The 25,542-nt window shown below is 41.5% G+C and overlaps 1 protein-coding gene across 5 annotated transcripts in view; it reads left to right on the top strand.

The window, feature by feature from the left end:
* Positions 1-25,542, top strand: part of otofa (otoferlin a) — a 79,773-nt gene that overhangs the window by 7,756 nt on the left and 46,475 nt on the right. For all 5 annotated transcript variants that reach the window (XM_079754074.1, XM_079754071.1, XM_079754073.1 and 2 more), the window contains exons 3-4: positions 14,522-14,610; positions 23,642-23,741. In XM_079754074.1, the coding sequence (XP_079610200.1) occupies positions 14,522-14,610; positions 23,642-23,741 (189 nt within the window). The remainder of the gene's footprint in view (positions 1-14,521; positions 14,611-23,641; positions 23,742-25,542) is intronic.

The following is a 25,542-nucleotide window of genomic DNA, read 5'->3' as shown; positions in this document are numbered from 1 at the left end:
GGGGAAGCACCCTGAGACCGTGTTTCATGAGATCATACACGCACCGCGTCTCACTGATCTGAGCGTCAACAGTCAGCCATTTTAGCCTTAACCATCTTAACCATCTTAACCATCTTAACCTTCTTAACCATGCTCATGATCCCAAAGCTGAGCGGTGGAGGAGAGTTCTGAGCGTTGGGCAGTGGCAATGATATGGGGGCTGGGGGTGGATGGGTAGGAGGAGGTTATACAGAAAAATAATAGAATAGAATATAAAATGAAGAGATGTACGTGAACAGTTCATTTTCTGGGACTGTGAACTTAGTTAAAAATTAAAAATTGTGAAATATGAACGTGAACTAGTTCATTTTAAAGTGGCTGAAATTAACTTTGAGCTAGCTCTTGTGAACTGTAAACTTGCAAAACAAGTTTTGTTTTTGCAAGTTTACATCTCTCATCACTTCACTGATTGCCTTGCTGGTCATCGGGGTTACAGGAAGCAACACTCCTGGTGTGAGTCATGTCTGCTTTCATTACCGGGGAGTTGTCTTTGTCTGCGTCCGCTCCGCTCTGAGCCATTAGCCGTCTGTGTGGAGGGTGAAGGCTATGATTGTTGTGTGGTTGTGTATGCGGGTGTCCGTATGCAGGCATGCAGACATTGTGATAAGCTCCAAAAGATAAACACCCTACCAAATTTCTAACTTTATAAAAGTTAGCTAGTTATAACTTTTGTGTTATAACAGACCTACCTTTTTAATTTGGAGATAAAAAAGACTGATACCACAATTTAAGGGTCTTGCTAACCATCACTTTACATTCTAAATGGAGTAGTGTCCTCATGTTAAGTGTTATTAAACAGGTATTTTTACAATAATCTGGTACGATGCTGTGCGGTGAGAGAGAGCGCAGGGTCCTAAGTATACACCAGTTAACTCCCTGGAGTATTGCTGGTAGCAAGCAATTTCTCAGTGATGTACTTTCCCCAAATGTTTCTCCCTATATTAAATGATTGTTTGTGGCTGGTTAGATTGTTTGTGGGTATTTCTTCCAAAGCCATCACTGTTATCTGAGTCCTTGTTTGCATGTTTAATGTTAACTAGGAAGATAAAAGAGAGACAATATTGGAAGGCGGTTTTTTGCAAACATATTGCATAGTATGCAATGTTTTTGATGTAAATATGCCTTTTATAATCTCTCTCTCTCTCTCTTTCTCTCTCTCTCTCTCTCTCTCTCTCTCTCTCTCTCTCTCTCTCTCTCTCTCTCTCTCTCTCTCTCTCTCTCTCCCCCTTAAGAGTTTCTTCTTTAAAGCAATGAGCAACCTTGTCTCATTTTCTCCCTGCTAATGAGTTTTGTAACAGCCGACCGAGTGCATCTTTCATTATCCCTGGGCCCCATCTGGTCCTGGCAGCCAGCCACGCTCAGACACCTAATTGCAGTTTGGAGGAGACAGGGTCAAGAGTGGGACCAGCGTTGAGACGAGCCAGTTAGAAGAACCCTACATGTTTGGACCTGCTGCTCTCTGCCACGTCGATGGTGAAGACGCAGAGTGATTAAGCCATCTGCTCCCTCAAATATTAGAAGGGAGATTCAATACAAATGAACCACAGCAAATATAGTGTTTGAATGTTTATTTCAGGTACTTGTCTGAAAATACATCATGTAGTACATTTAAATGGTCCAGCAACATATTTCTAGTAATTCCAGATTATCGCATTGTAGCATTTTTTGTAGTTTCTTTTGTGATATTTATATATGAAGACATAATCTTCATAATCGTCACCACCATGCTCAATCGGTCGCTTAACCAGACAGGTGGAACTGACGCAGTTAAAGGCTTCTAATACCGGGATACCAGCTGTCCCTGTTAAGGTTAAAAGGGCGATATTATGCCACCAGGTGTGAGTGTGATTAGCCATTACAAGCCGGTTGAAAATGGTAATTTTCCTGTTTTCACGATTGGGCGTGTCCACCTAGCATCTAGATGTATGCTGCATAGATCAGTCCACCAGCATACCGAAAAAAAGGCAGATTTTCAAACGGCTTGTAATGGCTAATTACACTCACAACTGGTGGCATAATATCACCTCTTTAAGTGTCGATTGGGATTTATTTTAACAGGCCTAATAACAGATGGCAGATTGTGTCATGCACACAGTGCACAGTAAAAATTGCTGGGTTAAAAAATAAACCAACCTTAAACCAGCTACTGGGTCACTATTGGACAGAACACATGCTGGGTTGATTTGACCCAAGTGCTGGGTTACAGCTTTAACCCAAAATGCTGGGTTGTTAATTTGACCCAATCTAGTGGGTGAAATTAACTATATTGCTGGGTTAAATACTAGGCTACCCATTAACTGGGTTATTTTTTGTCTCATAGCCTTGATCGCTCTCTATATATAATATTTATATTTAGTTATTATTGCATGTGTATTATATTTTTATGCCTACATTTAGGATACGGATGCAGATATAAAATATAAACAAAATATAATAATGTAAAATAATTTCACATAATCATACAAACACAATTAGACCACTGTTAATGTGCATTTAAATATGGATTTATTGAAAGTATTTTACACCCTCCCTCACACATGCTTGACTTAAATTCATCTCCGAGGCACAGAATATGAGGACTTGTTTGACTCCTCTCAGATTGATGAATGTACTCCACCATGTTGGTCCCCACCTGTTAATTAAACATCAATCAGTTAGTGTTGTGTGTATAACTGGTACAGTGGTAAAGCAAAACATACAGGTTGCATGTCCATGACCATAACGGGTAACCCGCGAGTAAACCATTCACCCAGCTATTAGTGCTACGGCTAGCTAGCGAGTCAACCGTAGCTACCCACAAGCTAACTGTTGCATACTAACTTTACGGGTAGCTAGCTAGCAAGCTACCTGTTAGTGAGACATTAAAGGACAATTCCGGCATTTTGAACATTCAGCCCCCTTTCTGGTTTTATCTAGGATGAAATAGAGTGGTTAACACCGACATTTTGAACATTGGTCCTGTCTCGGGTATTTGGCTGATTTCAAATCGCCCCTGCCTGCTTCACAACAGCTGGCTATGGGCATTCACAAACCTACCCTAAACGTTTGTTTTCAGAAATGTGAAACTCACCGAGTGGTTAGTGGTGTTCCTTGATGTTCCTAATCAAGTATCATAGCGAAATCCAGTTTCTGTCGTGTTTTATTTGGCATTTTGTAAATCCATTGAAACGGAAACCAGACCGGAACCGGAACCGGAAAGGCGGGCTGGTTGTAGTCTTTTCGCTCGGTTCTAGCCCTACTGTTGAGACGGAGAAACGAGCGAAAAGACTACAACCAACCCCCCTTTCCGTTTCCGGTTCGAAATTAGCCAAATACCTGAGACATGACCAATATTCAAAATTTCTGCATTAACCACTCCATTTCATCCTAGACAAACCAGAAACCAAAATACCGGAATTGTCCTTCAATACAAGTGAAACATTAAACCAGTAGACCGCTAAACATTAAATACAATATTAAAAAATGCGGCTGATAAAAGCTTTTAGTCGGCTAATGATTAGCGATTGTTAAAGCAGTTCAGTCTTGCAGGCCAGCCAATAAATGCTGATTTAAATCTTGGATTTAATATGAATCTGTGGGTTTATTTTAAGGTTAAAGTGTGAAGTGATGTAAAGTTCAGGCTGTCACCAAAACTCATTGAAAATATTAAGTAAATAAGTATTCACATTTAACCTACCATGAAGTCCTGCTGCCAGCCGTTGGTCTGGTCTGACCACAAAGAAATGTCCAGAATGTTCCACAACCACCGTTGAACGATGGAAAACAGCGGGGTCAAAATAACCCAACAAGATATTCACCATGCAAATTAGCCCCTTACCCTGCACAAAAAACCCAGTGGTATGTTTACAGTGCCCCAAACAACCCAGAATTTTGACCCAGCATAAATAACCCAGCAATGTGTTTACAAAAATAACCCAGCACCTTTTACTGACGCTGAAACTAAGGAAATTGGTTTGAAATCTCTGCAGAACAGACCCTTGTGAGTGTATGGAGGAGTAAGGAGAGGGTGGTTCTGAAGTAATTGATGGTGCGAGAAGGTGGAATTAAAGAAATGGAGCATAAAGCGGAAGAGAGCAAAGCAAGTGGGGGTGGGCTTGGTGGAGGGAGAGGGCGATGCTGACAGCCTGATCAGATGAAACCAGTGCAATTGGAGTGAGCGTGGGGGAGGAAAGAAGGCTTGGTGGGTGCATGGTCAGGGAGGATTTTTCCAGCAACAATCTGTTAGATCAAGTTCATCACGTCTTTAATTCTGCAAATTCTTGAAGACAAAACGATGAGTTGGAGCGCCCCGGTAGTTCATTTGATAAAGGGCGTACCATTAAAGGCTCAGTCCTGACCGCAGCGTCCCGGGCGTTAGATTTCAGCTTATGTATTTGCGTTGTGTATTTTCCGACATAGTAGTAATTTTTGAATTGGAAATCAAAGCATCTTGACAAGTTGGATAAGAGGGTTGAATAGATGGTTTACTCCAAAATGTAATACAATGAGATACAGAATTAGGTTGAATAATCTATAGTGTATGCGGTTGAGGAGCAGTTTCGAGACGTGTTCCTTGGCTGTCAATCCCTCTTTCACCGAACCAAAGGGTTGGGGCGAGTATTATAATAAAGAAACGTGAATAACAACAACCTTGATAAGGTATGGCCCTGGCTATGTCCCAGACGACCAGGTTGGTTCATCCTTGTTGAGACATAACAAATGGCGAAATGTTGGAAATAACACCTTGTTCAGTGTGCGAGGCACTGGCCTGTTCCTAGACTAGAAATGTGAACACAGAGAGACACTAAAATACACCACCATTCTATACGGTTTAGATTCTTGCCTTTGGTCCTTTGCTGCATGTCCTCCACTCTCTCTCCTATGCCTTTCTGTCTATCTCACTCTATCATAAAGAATCAAAATGCAAAAAAGAAAAGAAGATGAGTCAAAACTGAGGCAGAGCCAGACAGAGAAGGACAGAACCGAGGGCAGAGGATGAGCCGAGTGGGTTGCAATGCGTGAGAGTGAGGAGAGTACAAAAATTGACAGTAGTACAATAGAAGATAACATAATGAACCTCCTCTCCCCGCATCAGAATGGAAAACTACTGCAGAGCGAACAAACTGAAGACGGGATATTTATGTTCTTACATGAATAAGGAAGACAAACAAAGAAAGGTTTTGAGGTTGCCCTTTGAAAGAAGGTCAATATGACTAAAGCTGCCTAACCAGTAAATCCCAGATGTTTAATTTCAACAATCAGGTCTGGAGAACTGAGGTGAGCCTTATGTTCTGTTTAACCTGGCCTGTTGAAGGAGTAACAAACCGTTGTGGTGCTTGTAATATACATTTTATGTTATATAATTAATCCTTTCACATATATGAACCCCCATTCGATGAGAGAACAAACAAGATACAATGTAAAGAAACAACGTGACTGACAATAAACACTAGGCTTAACAAATAATAAAAATTCATTCGATTTATATATCGCTTTTCTAGGTACTCAACAACGCTTTACAGAGCGAACACAAATAGAAAATCATTGAATAAGAATGTATATAAATAAGAAGATAAGAAAAGAGGAAGGGGAGGGAAGGGAAAGAAGTTATGTGGTGAAAGGTTTTGAGAGCCTGTTTAAATGATGGGAGTGTGTTAGCCTGTCTGATGTGGTTGTGGAGGGAGTTTAAGAGGGAGGGTGCGGCAACTGAGGAAGCCCAGGTCTGAAGCTGAGTCCTGTAGGTTCTGAGTGTGTTTGAATCCACGGACCTGAGGAAACAGGTAGACGTGTGGTGGAGGAGGAGGTCGGAGAGGTAGGGAGGGGCCAGATTATTTATGATGGTGATTAGTATTTGGCGGCTTGAGGATGTGGGCGGCAAAGTTTATTGAAGGTGGTGAGAGAGTTTGAGCCGATGATGAGCATATTCGATTTATTGCAGTTCAGTGTAAGCCATTTAGGTGATTTTTATTACCCAGGGTATAACCTCTTTCCTATTTTATACACAGTATGTTTTACATACATAACTTAAAGCATAGAGAAGAGAAGAGTAGACCTGGATCTGTGTTGAAGAGGGCTGGAGATACCAGCGAGAGTGAATAGGTCCAACAACATTTAATAATTAATGATTGCTGCGCTGGACTTTCTTTTCGACCATTTTAGGAGAAGGACTCCTACACACATACACATACACGTACGCACACAAACCGCCACACACACACATGCACACGCACTAGATGCAACGTGCACACGCAAACACAATTCACCTGAAACACGAATCCAGAAGCACGTAGGCAGAAACACGTACACCATACACTTGAAAAGCAAAAAATAAATCCTCCCCATGTTATCAGCTTTTTCGCTTAAGGTACCGGAACAGATTTTGTCTAAAACCCGTTTGGCACTTTCTCTATCTGCCTCATGTCTTCCTATTTTATTACATTGCAGCTCATAACTGCGTATATGTATTGTGTATTACATCGAGACCAGAGGTGTTCAGAGGTGGCGTTGCTACGCTTCCAACCCCCGTATACTCCCACTAAGAGCTCCGCATGCGAGACCAGGCAGATGGTTAATTACTGTCTCGATGCAGCATATTTACTCTCTTAGCGTGTTGGTGTATGTGAGTGCGCCCGTGTGACCCGGCTTCATAATACATCCTCGCAGGCGTCTTATTCCTTTCCTCCGCCATGGCACTCACATGATGCATCATCAGAGGCTGCAGGGTAGAGGAGGAGGTTTGGTTGACCCAGCAGCGGACGCTGACTCCCGAGGAACCGTGGGGGCTGCAGTACCTAACACCTGAAATCTTCTGAAGATAGCCCCGTGTGACCATGCTGATGCCACGAGGTCACATGATAGACACCGGTAGAGACACTCGGTCACAGTACTGTACCATGTGGTGGAGAGTTTGGCTATTACTGAAGAGACATTCCTGTCACACAGGGTCAAAAGCGGGATAGACGGATACAGAATTAAAGCTGGTATAGGCAATTTATACAACCAAAATATACATAATTGTTGAATTCTCTTCAAAATCTTGAAGAAAAAATCTGACAGCAATTAATATATCAAATCAAAATTACAGCAAAAAAAAAAAACGGTATCTGTTGTTGTCTAAGGCCTGTATTAGGCCAGACTAATTATTTCATTCAGCCATAATAAAATGATTTGATGGCCTATCTGTCTGTCTACCTACCTACCCGGCTACCTGCCCGCACTCTAGCCTGCACTCATTGTGCATGACCCAAGTCCTCAACAAGGCTTGGCAGAACATCCTGTTTCTCAATAACAAAAACAAATATAACCGCAAGCGGTGATTAATGGGGTCTGAGCAAAAGTAAAGGTCAAGAACACACTTATGGAAGATATATAAATACGACATATATTTATGAAGGAAAGATGTTCCACCTAATGCAATACTGTGCCTCAGCTTTCAGGTGAGCAATGTCCAAATGTCATACTCAGCTTGGTCATAATGCTCAAATCAGGATTCAAACTCTCAACCTAAGGATCACCAGTACACGGCATTAGCCCAATGAGCCACTTACATTCCTGAACTGCATGAAGCCTCATTCACATGATGAAAATGTCGATTGATAAGCACACAACATCAAAACTCGTTTGGCTTTTCTATGAAATTGTGGGAAAAGTAAACATTTTTAGAGCAGAAGACCAGGGTGAAAAAGATGCATCTGATTTTAGAGAATGATGAAAGAATTTTTAGTCCAGGTTAATCTCGTAAGGAGAAAAAAGGCTAGTTCATAATTTTGGGTGCAGTACCACAATTTGGGTGTATTAGTAGTGGGGGGTATTAGTATCCACCTAATAGTTGCATGTTTTTTACAATAACAAAATGGTCATATAAGAAAAATGGGCTAACTGGTCCAACTTTATTGGCCAATATTTCTCAAATGGAACTAAATAAAACAAATTCTGTTCGATGATTTTTGTGAGGCTTGTTCTGAAGATTTTATGTGGCGATTTTAGTGAATCTTTGATTCTTTTTGTAGCCTGTGAATCTTTTTATCATGTTTAGCTTTAATATGAAATTGTGGGAAAAGTATACATTTTTAGTTTTTTTTTCAGGGTTTTATAATTGCATCTGATTCTAGAGATTAGTATTCTGAAAGCATTTTGAGTACAGGTCAATCTGGTGAGGAGAAATAAGCCTAATCCATGATTTTCTTTTAGAATAGTGCCACCTTTGGGTGCAGTTTTTTTTGGGTGCAAATTTGGGTTTATGGGTAGAGGGGGTTATCGGTAACCATACCTGAAAATGTCAAGAGTTTTCAATTTACGGTATAGGCTGCAGTATGACTTTTACAGAATTTGAGGGGAAAACAAAATGTTACAGAAACAATAGGGGCCAAGCAGCTTCGCTGCTCGGACCCCTTATAAAATGTATGTGTGTTGCAGTCCAGCAAAGTAGCTCAAACAGGGTATTTGCACATCTAAATGGCTGTTCTGTGTCACATTCTGGTGAGGCTCCTTGTGTGTGTGTTTCTTCCTCAGTCCAGGATAGTAAAAATGTTGATTGTCAATCCACACAAACCTAACCACCCATGACCTAAATAGACACACACATGAACATGTCAAGTGCAGGTCTTGTGTGATCGTGCCCGGCAGCATACAGTATGTGTTAATCTCTGCACAGGGGCCTTAGCATACAGAGTGTCACTGTGGATCCCATCTGCTCCTCCTCCCATGGTCTCTATTGTCCTAGGTTTAAATTAAATAAAAAGTGCCAGGTACTACTGCATCTCCCTCCCAGCTCCTGCTGCTGTGTGCACTCATCAGTGGAGCACGCTGGGCCCACAGCCCGCTCCAGGCTGCTTAAAAGGCAAAAGCAATTTAGCAGTACGGACATAAAAAGAGGTCGCTTTTACAGTTGCAATGCTGTGTGGTATGGTTGCTTGGAAGCTAAGCATTGTGGGGCCCATTCAAATGAAACATAAAAGGGGTCAGGCTATTTTTTACTTTTGTATACAGTGTATACCTAGCGCATTATAGCAGACGCTATTATCCAAAACTGTTCATACACACATGTATACACTTGTTATCGGGGTCGATAACAAGTGTTATTTCAACTACGCAAATATACTGCTTGTTCAATATGAACAACATTTTTGTGCTAATTCAACAGGCTACTATATACTTTATTTAGATATAGAATTATAGAGTCAAACAGAGATATTAGATCGCATTGACATCAAAATACCTGTACAAATATGGTTAGAGAACCGGTAAAAAGGAAAAGACCAACACCATAACAAAACAAGCGTTTAAAGACCTCAAAAGGAAAACAAATACAGATAGTTTAGATGGCATTTGTTTTCTGATTCATAGGGCATGTGTTTGTATACATTTAGACTTGTGTATTTGAAAATTAGACAACAATAAAGTGATATTTCAATAGCCTAGACATGTAGCCACATAATGGAAATATACGTAAACACGTAAACATGCCAAACACGGACGTAAACATAGGTTTGTCCTGGAAAAATAAATGTATGTTCTTTTGCCTTAAACATTAACCCTCCTATTATGTTAGGGGTCAATTTGACCCTATTGGATGTTAACAGTCTCTAAAACATGGTTAACATACTTTTTTCTGCTCAATTTTTTTTTTTTTATACTTTAGTTTTTATTGAGTTTTTACCACATCTCAACTACACATATTAAGATCAACTTGCCGATGTCAATTCAGTGCAGATAAAACAAACATACAATAATGAACAAACAATTATAACAAAAACAAACAAAAACGGAGCCTGTGGGAAAGCGTGGTGTAGATAAAAAGATGAAATACATACCTATGTAAAGATTAAGCGCAGCTCAAGTAGCTGCCTTACACTTGAATGCAAACAGACTGTGAGCCAGTGTCCTTATAGTTCGTCTAAGTAAAGTATCCACTTCTGCCATCTCTTAGCATACAAATCTAACCTCAAACGTATCACACAAGTCAGTCGTTCCATTGACCTTATTTTCTGAATGACATCAAACCATTGTTGCTGTTTAGGTGAATCAGGTTTATACCAGCTTCTAGTTATGGTTTTCCTTGCTGCTGTAAGGAGTACTTTTACCAACTATCTGTCCCTCTGTAGAGTAACCAGTAAAATGTGACCAAAGTACAAGACAGTGCATGACAAATTAATCTTATATCCAAGCACCTTAATTAAGATTAAATGTACATCTTTCCAAAATGACTTCAGTTTTTCACAACTCCAGAAAATATGCGTGTGGTGTGCTTCTAAGCAGCCACACTGTCTCCAACATGGTTGGGGTGTTGAAGATGCTTTACTGCTGATTTTAGGTGTAATAAAAAAACGCACCAAATTTTTCCAGTTGAAAACCCTCAGTTGTTGTGAACTTGTGGAAGTATGTTGAGTTTCACACATATCGTACCATACATCTGATGAAATGTCTACATTTAATTCTTTTTCCCACCTTAATTTTAGATACAATGTTGAGTTGCCCTTACATTCCATAATACTGTCATATAACATGGAGATTACTTTTACACTTTTACTATTTGGTTTATATGCATTGATCATATTCTTTATAACTGGGTTTATTTCGTGAGAAATTTCCATCTTCATTTCTTTATTATAATAATCTCTAAATTGTATATACCTAAATAAGTCCCGATTATGAAGAGAAAATGTTTCTTTTAGTTTTTGGAAAGTCTGTAATTCTTTGTTTTTTTCCATCAGTGTACACACTGCCTTAATACCTTTTACTCCCCATTGCTTAAATATGGCATCATTTTCTCCTGGTTTAAATTGAGTGTCAAAGGCTAACCATCTAAGTGCTTTCTGGTCTTTCCTTAGTTTGAATTGCCTTACAAAATCAAACCAAAACTCCAGTGAGCCAGAGGTTATTGAATCTATTTGACTTTTGACTAATAGGGGGATTTCTTTTCCTCCTAAAACCGACTGGATCTGATAACCCTCAACATATGTCTCAATTTCCTTCCATCTAGCAAAATAGTTATCATTACACCACAGAAAAAGGGGACGGAACTGAGCTGCATAAAAGTAATCTTTGAGATTTGGGAGTGCCATTCCTCCTTTATGCTTGGCCAACTGCAGTGTTGTGTATCTCATTCTAGGCTTCTTTCCATCCCAGATAAACCTAGAAACAAGTCTATCCCAGGTGAAGAACTGGTGTTTAGGAACCCCTACTGGCAAAGCTTGAAACAGGTATAGCAATCTAGGCAACATGTTCATCTTAATTACATTTATCTTACTGCCAAAATCCAATGGATAGGTGGACCATCGTTCAATATCCTTTTTAATCTGCTCAATTTTTTATGACTTTTCCTAACTCTATGGGGTAAACGGCAAACATGAAATTAACTAAATGTCCTGTACACATTTTGTACACATCGATGTTGTTGGGGTCATTCTGACACCTAGCACTATTATTCTATAAAACCCTAAAATCTATCAGGTTTTTGTTGTGTTGGATGATACTGAGGGCACCTACAGGTTTTTTGTGTGTGTGTGTGTGTGTGTGTGTGTATGTGTGTGTGTGTGTGTGTGTGTGTGTGCGTGTGTGTGTGTGTGTGTGTGTGTGTGTGTCTGTTTGTGCTTGTCCATCCGTGTGTGTGTGTTTGGGGGGGGGGGGGTTGTGTGAGGAGAAAACAGTTCCCACAAGATCTCTGATCATTCAAGAAGCAATGGGAGAAGCAGGATGTATTTCCCATGAGAACTCACTGATAGTTCTCATTACAACTCGGATCATTCTTGCAGTATGTGGGATGGGGCAAACAAAGTTCCCGCGAGAACTTTGATAATTATGGCAACATTTCTCTTTGCACTTGTGCCTCAACTAAATATTTTGAAAATGAACACCAGACAGGAAAATATTTGTTGCCACTGAGGTTCTGTCGCAGATCTTTCAGGGTGTTCTCCTGATGAGAATGAAGCCAGTGAGATAGGACATTATGACCCTCCTGTGGTTTCCCACAATGATATCCCCTTGTTATATCTCAACCACCAAGAACTGACATGACATCCAAAAATGGAAAGCTGCTGATCCCCAGTTACAAGACTGACTGCAGCTAATGTCATCTAAATAGTTCCAAGCCCCACCAGATATGCTAGCAGCAGTCATATACAAGACAATCTGCATTTGAACCATATGTATAAATGCATTACTATATTTGAATATCAACATAAAGCCCTGTAAACAACAAAATATAATTATTTTTTCATTTTATGTCAATGAAAGAGATCGTACAGTGATTTGCATATTTCACAATAATCATATACAATCAATACTTGATATATAAGGGGAGGTTGGGGGCAGCCATGTATTATTAACTGGGCTATAAAGATGGTCAGTAGAAAGCCCTAAAGAAGCCGAGAGAGAAACTTGGTTAAGACTTTCAGTTACAATAATCTTCTGCATGTTAAATTGCTCGGGTCAAATTGACCCCAAACGTCAAAGTTGGACATTTATTTGAAAATAATAGGAGGGTTAAACGTTTGTAGACGGACCTGACTATCAAACGTGATATCCAACCTTAGCCCTTTGAGACTGTAATGGTGATAAAGGGCTATACAAATAAAATTGAATTGAATTGAATTGAATTGAATTGAATTGAATTGAATTGAATAGCGACAGAATAGGTTGTTTGCATAGCTCATCCAAAACGACCCATATCGAAAGCCCCCTATTGAAACGTCAGTATGTCACACATGTCAAGGTTTACTGATGCCAAAATAAAATGGATGACATTCGTTTTAATCTAATAGAAATGCGACATCTTTCGATAGTTTCAGCATTAAATCGGGTAGCGATTATAGTGATAAATAAATAAAAAATAAAATAAATAAAAATGCCTCAAAAATAAGAAGAGATATATTTTTCAAAACTAAAGGTTGAAGTAAGACCATATAGAGGCCATGCCTATATGGAACAAGTTTTGGAGCTCTAGATTCAACATTGGTGACGCTATTGAAATTGTTGCAAACAAAAACTCCTTAAAAATAAGAGGAGATATATTCTTCCAAAGTAAAGCTTGTAGTAAGACCATATAGAGGCCATGCCTTTATGGAGCAAGTTTTGGGGTTCTTAAGTCAACAATGGCGAGGCTATTGAAATTGTTGCCAAATAAAAAATCCTCAAAAATAAGAGGAGATATATTTTTCAAAAGAAAAGGTTGTAGTAAGAACATATAGAGGCCCTGCCTATATAGAACAAGTTTTGGAGCTCTAGATTCAACAATGGCGCCGCTATGGAAATTATTGCAAACAGAAAATCCTTGAAAATAAGAGGAGATATATTTTTCCAAAGTAAGGGTTGTGGTAAAACCATATAGAGGCCATGCCTATATGGAACATGTTTTGGGGCTCTAGAGTCAACAATGGCGACGCTATTGAAATTGTTGCCAAATAAAAATTCCTCAAAAATTAGAGGAAATATATTTTTCAGAACTAAAAGTTGTAGTAAGACCATATAGAGGCCATGTCTTTATGAAGCAAGTTTTGGGACTCAAGAGTCAACAATGGCGACGCTATTGAAATTGTTGCTAAAAAAACTTCCTCAAAAATAAGAGGAGATATTTTTTTCAAAACTAAAGGTTGTAGTTTTGGTTACTACATTTAGCTAGAGGTGTCATTTGTGTCGCAAGGATGTTTCAGCGATGATCTATTGAACCGCAAACTCTGAATCTGCCAATTTCTTTCCAACTTGACGGAAGTAATTACCCCTGGCTTCCCTCTGGTCTCCCTCCGCTCGTTTCCTACCGGGGATGAATCTCCAAACCCTCCTCAATGTCAGGATCGCTGCGACACGGGTCCATGCTGAGATCTTTAGGAGGCACGGAGGAAATTTACGGCACGTGAAATGAAAGGCATAATATGATAACTCGACAGCTTTATGCTTCTACAGCTGCTAGCGCTAACGTGCAAAGTGCAAAGTAATGGATTTTGAAAGCCTTTTTATTTTTCATCTGAATGTTTTTAGTGATGATCATCTTTTTTTGCATATGACACAAATAGGCTATTCCATGATCAATGATTGGACTGTGGTTTGACTGGCTCTCAGTGTGGGGAAGATTATGTTATTGTATTATTATTATATTTTAATGGATGGTAAAATAATACTACAGCTGTGTATTTTCTACAAAGTGGCTAAATTGAAATCCATATTAGAGTACACAATTATGCTATTTGTCAGTAGTTTGCTTTGATACTTGACAAATGACAAAAGAAAGTGATTTATTTTCATGTCCATGGAAGACACAGAGATACACAGAGATGAATGTTAACTGAAAGAGACTGCTGTCCAAGACACAGTCAAATCCATTTCAGATGCCAGGCATTCAAGACAAAATAAGTTGTAATCAACCCTAAACACAACTTTACAATCCACATCTCATTGCAATTGTGTTGAAACTATTGTCAATTAAACTATTGCCCCCCCCCCCCCCCCCCCACACACACACACACACACACACACAAATGAAAAACAATTTCATTTATTTCTCTTTCAGACGTTCCGATGGCCGACCGGCAGCAAGCTGGATGGTAACGAGATATTGGAGGTGCAAGTGTTGAACTACAGCAAGGTCTTCACCAACAGGTGAGGCATGGAAAAAAGCAATCAAGATAATCCCATCCAACAACAGCTGACATGCAGCCTCTGTCTATCCATCCATCACAGTTGGGGAGCTATCAAAAAGACACAGGGCTTGTGCCATGTCCAATGAATTGCACTGTGCAGTCTTTGGTTTGGGCACGCGGAGCTTGTTCAAATTGAGTGAATTGAATCGGCAACGGCCAACAGAGAACCACCGGGCTAGGCTTTGAGTGGACTTTTCCATCACAGCGTGTTAGACCAGGATAATAGACGGGCCTGGTGTACAGTGAGCCACCACGCATATTAGAGCAAGAACAACAGGGTGGCCTGCTATGACTAACAGAGGGGCGGCCTAATTGAGATGGAGCAGGGTCCCTCGGTTGAACCTGTAAAATCAACTGGGGACCAGCTTTTTTTCTCTTTAATACTTCTTTATTTTTTCTTATTTGTATTTGTGTATTTGTGTGCGTTTTCCATGTGTCTATAGAGTGGGTTCCTGCATGTTTGTTTGTGTAGGTGTTTGCGTGCGTGTATGGGAGCATGCGTTTGTGTGTGCACACTTGCTCACAATACTAGGGTGAGGGTCCACTCACCATACAAATACTTGCTGGCCGTGTGTGTGTGTGTGTGTGTGTGTGTGTGTGTGTGTGTGTCCCCTTATTATCCGTGTGCATGCGTGCCTGTCCAGGTGTATAAGATGATCAATGATTTATGGGGCTTGCCCACAGAATATATTTGAAAACCAAACAGGATTAATTGTTTGATGCTTTGTTTGCATGGCGCCTGCTTTTATCACTGCTCACAGCTGTCCCCTCAGAGCAGACTAGTAGAGCCATGATAACACTGATCTCCAGGACATGGCTTAATGGCTTTATAACTTATAGCTACTGGTTATAAAGAAGGTGATTACTACTTGAATGGTGATAATAATCTCAGGTGAAGTGTCTTTTGGCTCTGGAGCTATACAGCGATGCTAGGATAATGCTATGTTTGATTAGTGTAAAATATGCTATGATAAATGTAAGTTGTTAAGGTAGGAAATACATCATTGGACCTTAAATCATACTTACTCAAAATTGTATTGTTGAAATAAAGGTTTAAAAATAAACATAGATGAAAAATGTAAGTTTGTCATTGGAAATGCAGTTAATCTAATATTTAAATTGTAATGTATATTCATTAGATATATGGCATTTAGTCATTATTTATTATTTTTATATTTTTTATTATCACATCATTACCATTCATTATTCATGCATGGGGGTCCCTGGTCAGAACGGAAGTGTACAAATATAAATTTGTAAACATTTTGCTATGACAACATTAATAAAAAAAGGGGTATATTTATTTTTTTGCCATTGAGTATGATGAGGATGATATAAAATAAATATGGAAAAATTCCGTCCCCTCCTATCAGGACATGATCCAAAGCCTCTCCCCCAAAACAATAGTCTGGCTATTGCCAGACCTATCTCAATCGTAGATTCCACGTTGGTCTGGGGAAGCTGCCGTCATTTTCTTCAGCACAAGAGGCGTGATCAACGGGCCTAGTTAAACTGACTCTACGCAATTGGCTACTTGCCATCACTTCCCTGTCGTCATTGTGTTAAACCAGCCAATAGCGCGCCAAGGGAAACAGCCAGCTTGGTGAAACGTATCGGAAGCAGAAAGAAATGTATTGCTCTTCTCCAGACCCTTGTGCAGGGTGAACTCAAATCGCCGGCAGAATGGGTGGGGCTACCCAGTCTACCAAAACACGTGACCAGTTCACTTGCTTCAGCAATAGGTCTGCCTAGCCTTGTGGAGGACTTGGGTCACGCACAATGAGTGCAGGGCACAGTGCGGGCAGGTAGACCGGTAGGTATGTAGACAGACAGGAATGCCATCCAATCATTTCATTAGGGCTGAATGAAATGACAGGCCTTCGACAACCACAGATACAGGATTATTTTTTGCATCTTGTAAGAATATGTGATTTATTGATCGCTGTCAGGATTAAAACAGAATTCAACTGTTTTTTTTGCTAAAATAAATTGCAGACAGCAGCTTAAATTTTTCTGCATCTGTCTATACGGCTTTTGAGCCTTGGCTTTGTGACGGGAACGTCTCTTCAGAACCAGTTCAGTAACAGCCAATCTCTCCATGTCTGACTTGCCACATGGTGCTGTGACTGAGTGTCTCTATTGGTGTCTATCAGTCATACTGTGTTTCATTCGACTTTTCAATAACTGCCCCCACCACTGACTGACACGCAAACACACATACAAAGGGGGGCACACCCTCACAAGCAGGGTTGAGCGTGTGTAAATAATTCAGGAGTGGTCGTAAACTGTGTTGTCCTCACACCTGCTCCCAAGGGCCAGTGGAAACGATACCTCTCCCTGGCTGTGAGGAGGGGGTATAGAAACACACAACACGCTTAGAACACAACTGGGATGAGCCGGCTTGTATTACATAACATTTATGTAACAAACAATGCACGTATGCCAGTCCGTCTCCCAGCTGGCAAAATTAACACACACAATTGATCACTCATTTCCTCTATTGTTCCTGGTCTGACGGTCCGTGGCCGCTCAGACAAGCTGCTCTATTCCTATTCTCATCCTTATTACAGGTATTGATTGAACAACGCCAAGAGGGAAGCAGCCACTGGCTTACAATTGTTGAATTGTTACAAAATTGCAGTGACACATTCTTTCCTAGATAAGTTATCAAATAGCGTACTGAGCAGTTTGAGGGAACCGAGGACCACTTGGTGTGTAAAACAGACCAAAAAATGATGAGGGTGAAGGGGAGAGTGCAAATCCAACTGAACCAAGTTCTGGGAAGGTTTCCTGTGAGGGCTTATATACCCCGGAGGCCGGTTGGACGTCAAGGGAAAAAGGGGTGGGACAGGGTAGGCAGCACACACAACAGGTTCCTCTTCTGTGGTGTCCCTCTTCTTTGTATTTCTTAAAGCTTTGGCTCCTATTCAAGGCCGCTCACCATTCTCTCTTGGGCTGTTACCGTCCTCCCTGAGGGGAGAGGTTGTGTCTGCCTTTGCGGCTAGGACATTGGCTTGTAGCCTAATGGCTGGCAGGAGTTCCCCATTGCAAACCATGCAGCAGGCTGACTGGACAATATGGATTGTCAATAACTTCTCCCAGTGTGTCTCTCTGAGGGAGAGGGCCAGGGGTCTGTTCCCCTTCTCCCCTTGTGGAGGGTCTGGGGCATCTAGGCACTCCACAGTATGCAACACAACACATTGTGTTGTGTTGTGTTGCATCTGTCCTTCCAACATCCAGTTGCAAGGATGTTGGAAGGACAGATGTAATGCTTTTGTAAGGGGGGGAATTGCTAATGTTTTGAAGCATGTTTATGAAATTGTATCGATATGGCCAATTTGGCTCAGCGAGTGTGAAGCCCATGTGGAAATACTGCCTAGAAAGCCTGTCCTTTGATTACAAAGTTGAATTGTATCACTGGAACATATGTTTTATAATGGCTCATTACAGCTGCAGCTGCTGGGACATGAGGACAATGGATGAATACAGTGCTGATTGTGTTCCATTACAACAGACGACCTGCCAAACTGACAGTATGGTTGCAAAGCGGCGGTTGCTACAACTGTGTTTGAAATGGTTTACAGTTAACCCGGTCCCTGTGAGTTTGTGACAGTTTGAATACTTGCCGTGGGTATTTTGGCAGCCTTTGCAGTACTTTCTCTCTATTTTATCTTCCCATATGGGCTTTGGGGGTTTTCTTTGACTCTGCATCCCGCTGAAGGAAGATAAGCTGGTGTATAATTCATGCAGAGAGCGCTCAACCAAAGCTCCTTTCCTGTCCGCCTCCGTATCTTTGCTTCTCCCTCACTGTTTTTAGTTTTTCCTCAACTCTCTCTTTTACTTTCAGTCAATTTATTTCTCGCTTTCATTTGTGGTACATTTTCCATTCTTTATTTTTTACTTTTTGCCAAGCTCGGTCCATGTCATGCATAAAGTGTAACTTCTGTCCATTAAAATGGCACAAAGGATGGCTACGTGTTTGTCAAAAGGCAAGAGTTGTACAATTAAAATCGTCCAGATAAGCAACAGCTGTTTTACTGTCAGGATTCTTCAATCATTTGCTATCAGAAGCTTTAATTTCGTTAAGGAAATCATCCTGAGCAAACAGCTAAATGTAATATAGAAGAAGGAAGTAGGAAATCATTCTGGAGGGGGGAGAGCTGATGGTGCTAAACACACCGCTCTATCAAATGATATTAACACACTTTCTCAAGCTAAATTTGTCTTCATTGATATACCTGTGTGTGTGTGTGTGTGTGTGTGTGTGTGTGTGTGTGTGTGTGTGTGTGTGTGTGTGTGTGTGTGTGTGTGTGTGTGTGTGTGTGTGTGTGTGTGTGTGTGTGTGTGTGCATGCGTGTGCTCACAAGTTGGTGTCGATCTGTGCATTAGGTGAGCCTGGTCATTGCATTGTACGGTCCATCAGAACCTCTCCTCTGCCAATAGAAGCTCAATCACGTCCCGGCCTGGTGTCCATTTCCCCTCGACACCCTTCTCAAAAACGGATTAGCGTCTGCTTCCCAGCAGGAGTGCTGGCTCCAGGAGATACGGAGCTCTGGAGTCACTTCTACATCTTCAAGGCCTCTTCTCCTGCTCATATACAGCACTCCTCCTCAATCACAACACTTCTGCTGCTCATACACAGCACTCCTCCTCAAACACAACACTTCTCCTCAATCACAACACTTCTGCTGCTCATACACAGCACTCCTCCTCAAACACAACACTTCTCCTCAATCACAACACTTCTCCTGCTCATACACAACACTCCTCCTCCTCATACACAACACTCCTCCTCCTCATACACAACACTCCTCCTCCTCATACACAACACTCCTCCTCCTCATACACAACACTTCTACATGATCCTCAATGAAGCACACACACCAAAAAATTTAAATGTAAGATTAATCCAGGATAAAATAATGAGAATAGAGAGAAGACAGAAAGGGAAGGGAGACGTTCAATTATATAGCGGATGAAAGTAAATGGTTTCATCAATATTGAATGTGGCCTTTTGAAGTGCTAAAATGTGAGGTAGAACACGATAGGCCCTGCCAGTTTCAATTATTCAGCAACTTGTAGCCCTGATACAATAGCCATAAAGGACGGTTGAAGCCATTTGCTTTGCAGCCACTGGTCCTATCCATCACTATGGATACCATGTGTTTGGTGAGAAGGAAGGAGGCTGGTGTCTTGTATAGAAGGGCGGTGTGAATGGGGAATGCAGAGAGGAATTGGCCAACTGTGGGGAAATCCATAACTATATAAACCATACAGTGACATGTTTTAATATCCTTGTATCCTGTAGGTGCAGTAGGGTTAGGGTTAGGGTCCCTTTGGGCACTACTATTGCTATGCATCTTGGAATAAGAGAACAAGCTACTGGCAGAGGAGGAGCTCGCTCTGAGATAATAGTCTGCAGTACAAAGTTATGAGGGCTGTGCAATTGTTATGGCTGTTGTTGCAGTTTATCTGTTGGTTTTAGAGGGAAATGAGGACAGAGAGAGAAAGGAAGAGGGGGAGGGACAGCAGGACTAAAGCAGGAGGAATGCAGTGACTGTGCGATAAACAAGATACCTTTTTTAATTAACTTAAAGTAGCTTTATTTGAGCTTCTCTATAGGATAATGAATATACTTTCAGAATTGTTTGCCTTAATATTGTGTGCACACAAATACAAATATTTATACAAAATATGTGGGGCCCTATTTTAACGTTCTGAAATGCAAGTGAGAAGCGCAGAACGGAATTAGCTTTGTGGGCGGATCTCTGGCGCTGTTGCTATTATACCGGCGGATAAATGACTCTTACGCCCGATGCAAATCTAGAATGGGTTGGTCTGAATACCCGTAGGTGTGTTTTGGGCGTAACATGCAATCAAACAATTAGAGTGCCATCTCCAATCCCTTATAAGAGCCATGATTTGACAGCGTGTTTGCAGTCTCCGATGAGACAGATGCATGACCACATGAATTTCAAACGGCCTAATGGATATGTAAAATAATAGACCTATTTCTACACTGAAGCGCAAGGCGTGCTTGCCCTTCAGTTCTATTTTGGACTAGTTGTAGTTTTCTCAAGTCCTTTTTCGCTGCACTCGTCCACACAGCAGGACAATAGTCAAGATGGGAGAGAACCAGTGCCGGGTAACCTGGACCACAGAGGTTGATGTTAAGAACCCTGCAAATCTCCTGATCATCGATAGACCCCTCCACCTTTTCTTGGTTATGTTGTTTATGTGAGTAGACCATGACAGATGACTGTCCATTGTGACACCAAGCAGCTTTGTTTCTTCCACCTGCTCAATTTGTATCCCGTTCATTGATAAATTGAGTTTTGGATTTAGTTGTCACATATATTGTGAGACTAATACAATGCATTTTGTCTGTGAGATGTTTAAGACCATTCTGTTATTCTTGACCCAGTCTGATCATAAAATATTTGGCCTGTTAAGCCCTTTGAGACTGTAATGGTGATTAAGGGCTATACAAATACAATTGAATTGAATTGATATTAGTTGCAACTCTTTATTCAGAGTTGCAGACAAATCTTCCACAGTGGTAGCTGACTTATATAATGTTATGTCGTCAGCATACATGGACTATTTGGCCCTGTTCAAGTCATTTGTAAAGATTGTGAACAGTAGCGGCCCAAGGCAGCTCCCTTGTGGTATTCCAGACAGTACTTATTAAGCATTAGAGAGACCACCATTAAAAAAACCTCTTTGTGATCCTCTAGATAAATAGCTCTCTATCCAGGTAACCACAGAGGATGATAAACCGTAGCAAGACAGCTTCTCTAGCAGTAGAAAGCTTCTCTAGCAATAAAATGTACATTGCCATGGACTGTATTATGTGTTTCTTGTTTAGTTTGCGTGTGTTTAAACCGATGGGTGCACACATTCATTCATTCTTTTAACCACTCATTCGCGGTAAAACTATAATTTCTCACAATCAAATACTCATCAATCCTAAAAGTAATGGGCTTGAACACGATGTCTGTGTCAAGAATATATGTGTTTGCTGTACGGTGTTTGCGGATGAATTGTTTTAAAAGTACAACTTCATACCCCTGTATCAGCTGTTCTTTCCCAAATAATTTAACCTAAAATTATGTTTTTTTTGGAAGGCTGGGATATAGCCTACCTTTTAGTATTGTTATTATTATTATTTTAACGCATGGCATAGCCTACTACAGTGTTAATTCATGCAGCCCCTATGGAAAAAATATGTTTCCACAATCCACATCATCATCATAATATTTCAATTAGGCTAATCGTTTGCATGTTTGTGCTGTGTATAGCCTATGGTGTGTAAGCTTATGTTGCAGTTCCGATCTGCCATGGTACGTCAAAATAGCAACACCAACTGCGCTATCCGCTAGTTCACTTAGACCAGGTATTTTTCCGTCAATTGCACAACTGCTTTATCGGTCTGTGAGATAACACCATGTATCATTTGTGCCGGAAAATGGCTCTGCTTTTCGCCAACACACCTCTCAGGGCGCAAGTGTAGTGGCGCGAGTTTGCTTCGGGGGAAAATTAGCTTTGCGCAAACTAGCAACAATATATGCGTCGGTGTAGAAAGTCAATTACGCTGGGTGCAAGATAGGGCCCGTAGTGTGTGCATTCCATTGTGTAGGTGTGTGTGTGTGTGCATGTGTGGGTGTGTCTGTGGGATGCCCATAGTGTCTAGATCATATTGGGATGAGCTCATTCCCCTGCTCGTCGGTCAAACCCAATAAAACCTTGTTGCTGCTGCATCACCCCTAAGAGAGAGCGGGAGACAGTGAGAGAGAGCGAGTAAATCCACTGACACACACACACACACACACACACACACACACACACACACACACACACATCCACACACTGCCGCAAACACACCTCCATTAAACATACACGCAAACAGAAACTGTATATGAATGAAAACATGCACCTATAAACCAGATATCTTATTTGTTTCTTAACGAACATCTACTACACGTAGAGCATAGAGAGAGAGCATCTCTCTGTGCGAGAGAATGAGAGAGAGAGCCAAAGGGTGTCTGTGTGTTTGTGTGTATGTGTGCGGGCATATTTGTGTGTGTGTGCGGGCCTATGCGTGAGTGTGTGTGCGAAAAGCGTGCGTATGTGTGTATGTGTATGAGTTTGTGCGTGCGTGTGCGTGCGTGCGTGTGTGTGCGTGTGTGTGTGTATGCATGTGTGTGCATGCATGCGTGTATGTGTGAGTGTATCCACTGGGAGAGGCAGCGGTGCTGGTCTCATCAGCCTCTCAGTCTGCTGCTCGGGGCTTCTCACTTCACACATCAGCTCACAGCCCTTTTCTATTGTCCACATACCAATTAAACCCAGCAGAAGACTAAACGGGGAGAGAAAATGGACAAACGGACAAATGGGTGCCGGGCTGTGAGTGTTGTTTAGTCGATTTAGTGGAAGTTATTTTTCCTCTGGAGAGGAGATCAGCACCGTTGAGGAGGGGTTGGAGTTTCATCTTGTTGTTCTTTGGGGAGATGCGTTTTAAATAAGTATGTGTGTGTATGGTTCGGTGGGTGGCTGGGTGTGAGGATGTGGGTAGGGGTAGGGGGATGTGTGTGAATAAATTTAAAATATTTTCAGGCCTGGATCAAAAAGCCGTTCTAAATACTTGCGTTTGGCAACTGCATTGAAACGAGTTCACACAAAGTAAAGTGATCTGCATACTGTTAAGGCTGTCGTCTCAGTAAATGTATACTAACTGCCTTTCTCTCTCATACTCAGTGGTGCCCATTACTAAGACCTTGTGTGGCTGTCTGTAGGAGTACTTTCTGTGTTTGGTTTGGGTTTTCTCTACATATTGGTCTCTATTGGTTCATGGTAATCAAACATTCAAACTGAATGGAGATGAATATTTGACTCAGCCACCAGTTGAGTCCATCCCTGTATGGGTGTGCGTTGACCTCTCTTGACGTGATTTGTAAGTCCTTCTTCTTTTGCCCTTACTTTGCGTTCAGACTGGTGGGAACCTTCCAGATGGTTCTGCAGAAGGTGGCACAGGACGGCCACCTGGAGCTGACTGACACGCTGGTGGACGACAACAACACCGCCACCAAGGTGGGGTACTGCTCACACACAGGGGCGTATGATTGTTTGAGGTGGTTGGTGTTGTTCTCTTCTTAATGACTTCCCTTTCCTTGGCCTGAGCAAAACAGTTACACATAACTCAAATTACAATTAGTCAGTTTGGTGCGAAAGTCAAATATATTTCTATTTGGGGCAAGGATGTCTACATTCCCCTAGAATATCCATATCAGATCATGAATTCATAAATGAAGATGTGCAATACCCCAGTACTGGATGTGGTGTCCTTACTCTTGCAGTGTGCCACATACATTACTTATCATTACAGAACCTATTATTACGGAAGGGTGCTTTAAAAGATTATCACTTGAAATTACAACAGTGTGTTAAAGGTTGGCACAAACACACAAATTAACGACCCAGAAACACAATCTGTACAAACACAAACAATCCTTCCTCAAGCTCCCATGTTCTCTCCCCTTCTTCTCCCTCATTATCTCAATGAGATTTTTTACAATATATATAGTATTGGGGGGGGGGGGATGTTAACTGAGCCTTTTCCACCTGAGGGGGCGCGTCTACGCACAACTCACTTGGAAGTGACGTTGTTGCTATGGTGACTTAGCGTACTCCGTAGACAGCAAGGGGATTGGAGTGGGGACTAATTGATTTATGGGATGGAGATAGAAAGAGAGGTGGCAGAAAGAGAGAGAGAAAGAGATAGAGAGAGAGAGAGAGAGAGAGAGAGAGAGAGAGAGAGAGAGAGAGAGAGAGAGAGAGAGAGAGAGAGACCTGGGAGAGTGAGAGGACGGAATGGAGAGAGTGCATATCTCCCCTCTTCCTCTGCTGCAGAGTGAGAGGTAGGAAGGGGGAGAGAGAGAGAGAAAAGGAGTATCCCCCTCTTCTTCTGGTGCAGAGTGAGCGGTACGAAGGGAGAGAGCGAGAGAGAGAGAGAGTATCTCCCTCTTCCTCTGCAGCAAAAGGAGTGAGAAAAGGGAAAAAGGTAAAAGGGAGAGAGAAAAGGTAGAAAGGGAGAGAGAGGAGGCTTATCCCCCCTCTTGCTCTGCAGCAGGGGGTCTGAGAGGGAGAAAGTCATCCAGAAATAGAAAGAGAGAGGTGTAGGGGGAGGAAGAAAGCGAGATGAAGAAAGCCAGAAAGAGAGAGGAAAGAGAATGAGAGAGAAAGAGGGAGAGAGAAGGAGGTAGTGGCATTCTATGTATGAATATATAGGTTTACAATAAGTTTGATTATTGTTATACTAGGGCTATAAGGTTATTGTCCTGTATTATTTGATTTGGTTTGAAATAAAAGTGATGACCGAAAGGGCGAGATCGCGGGTACAAAGGGACGAAATGGGTTTTCTCAGGAGGGTGGCTGGGTCTCCCTTAGGGATAGGGGGAGAAGCTCAGCCATCCGTGAGGAACTCCTAGAAGAGCCACTGCTCTAGGTGAGGAGGGGAGGAGGCCGGGGGAGACCCAGGACTAGGTGGAGAGATTTTATCTCAACACTGGCCTGGGACCGCAACATTGACCGACACTAAGCTGGTCAATGTTGCCCGGGAAAGGGAAGTCTGGGGAACCCCTGCTGGAGCTCCTGCCCCCTTGACCCGCCCCGAATAAGCGGTTTTCTAAGTAGCTATTTTGCTTCTAAAAGAATGACTACGACTGCGATTAGACAGAGCTCGATAGTCTATTCTTATTTGGAATGGATAGAGCAAAAAACCATGGCAATCAAACTCCTCCTTTCTAAGTTCTTAATTTAATGGATGACAATGGATGGACAAACACACACACACACTCACACACACACACACACACACACACACACACACACA

The sequence above is a fragment of the Pollachius pollachius genome (assembly GCF_949987615.1).
Source record: "Pollachius pollachius genome assembly, chromosome: 16".
NCBI classification, from domain to species: domain Eukaryota; kingdom Metazoa; phylum Chordata; class Actinopteri; order Gadiformes; family Gadidae; genus Pollachius; species Pollachius pollachius.
This window is presented reverse-complemented; position numbering and strand designations above follow the sequence as displayed.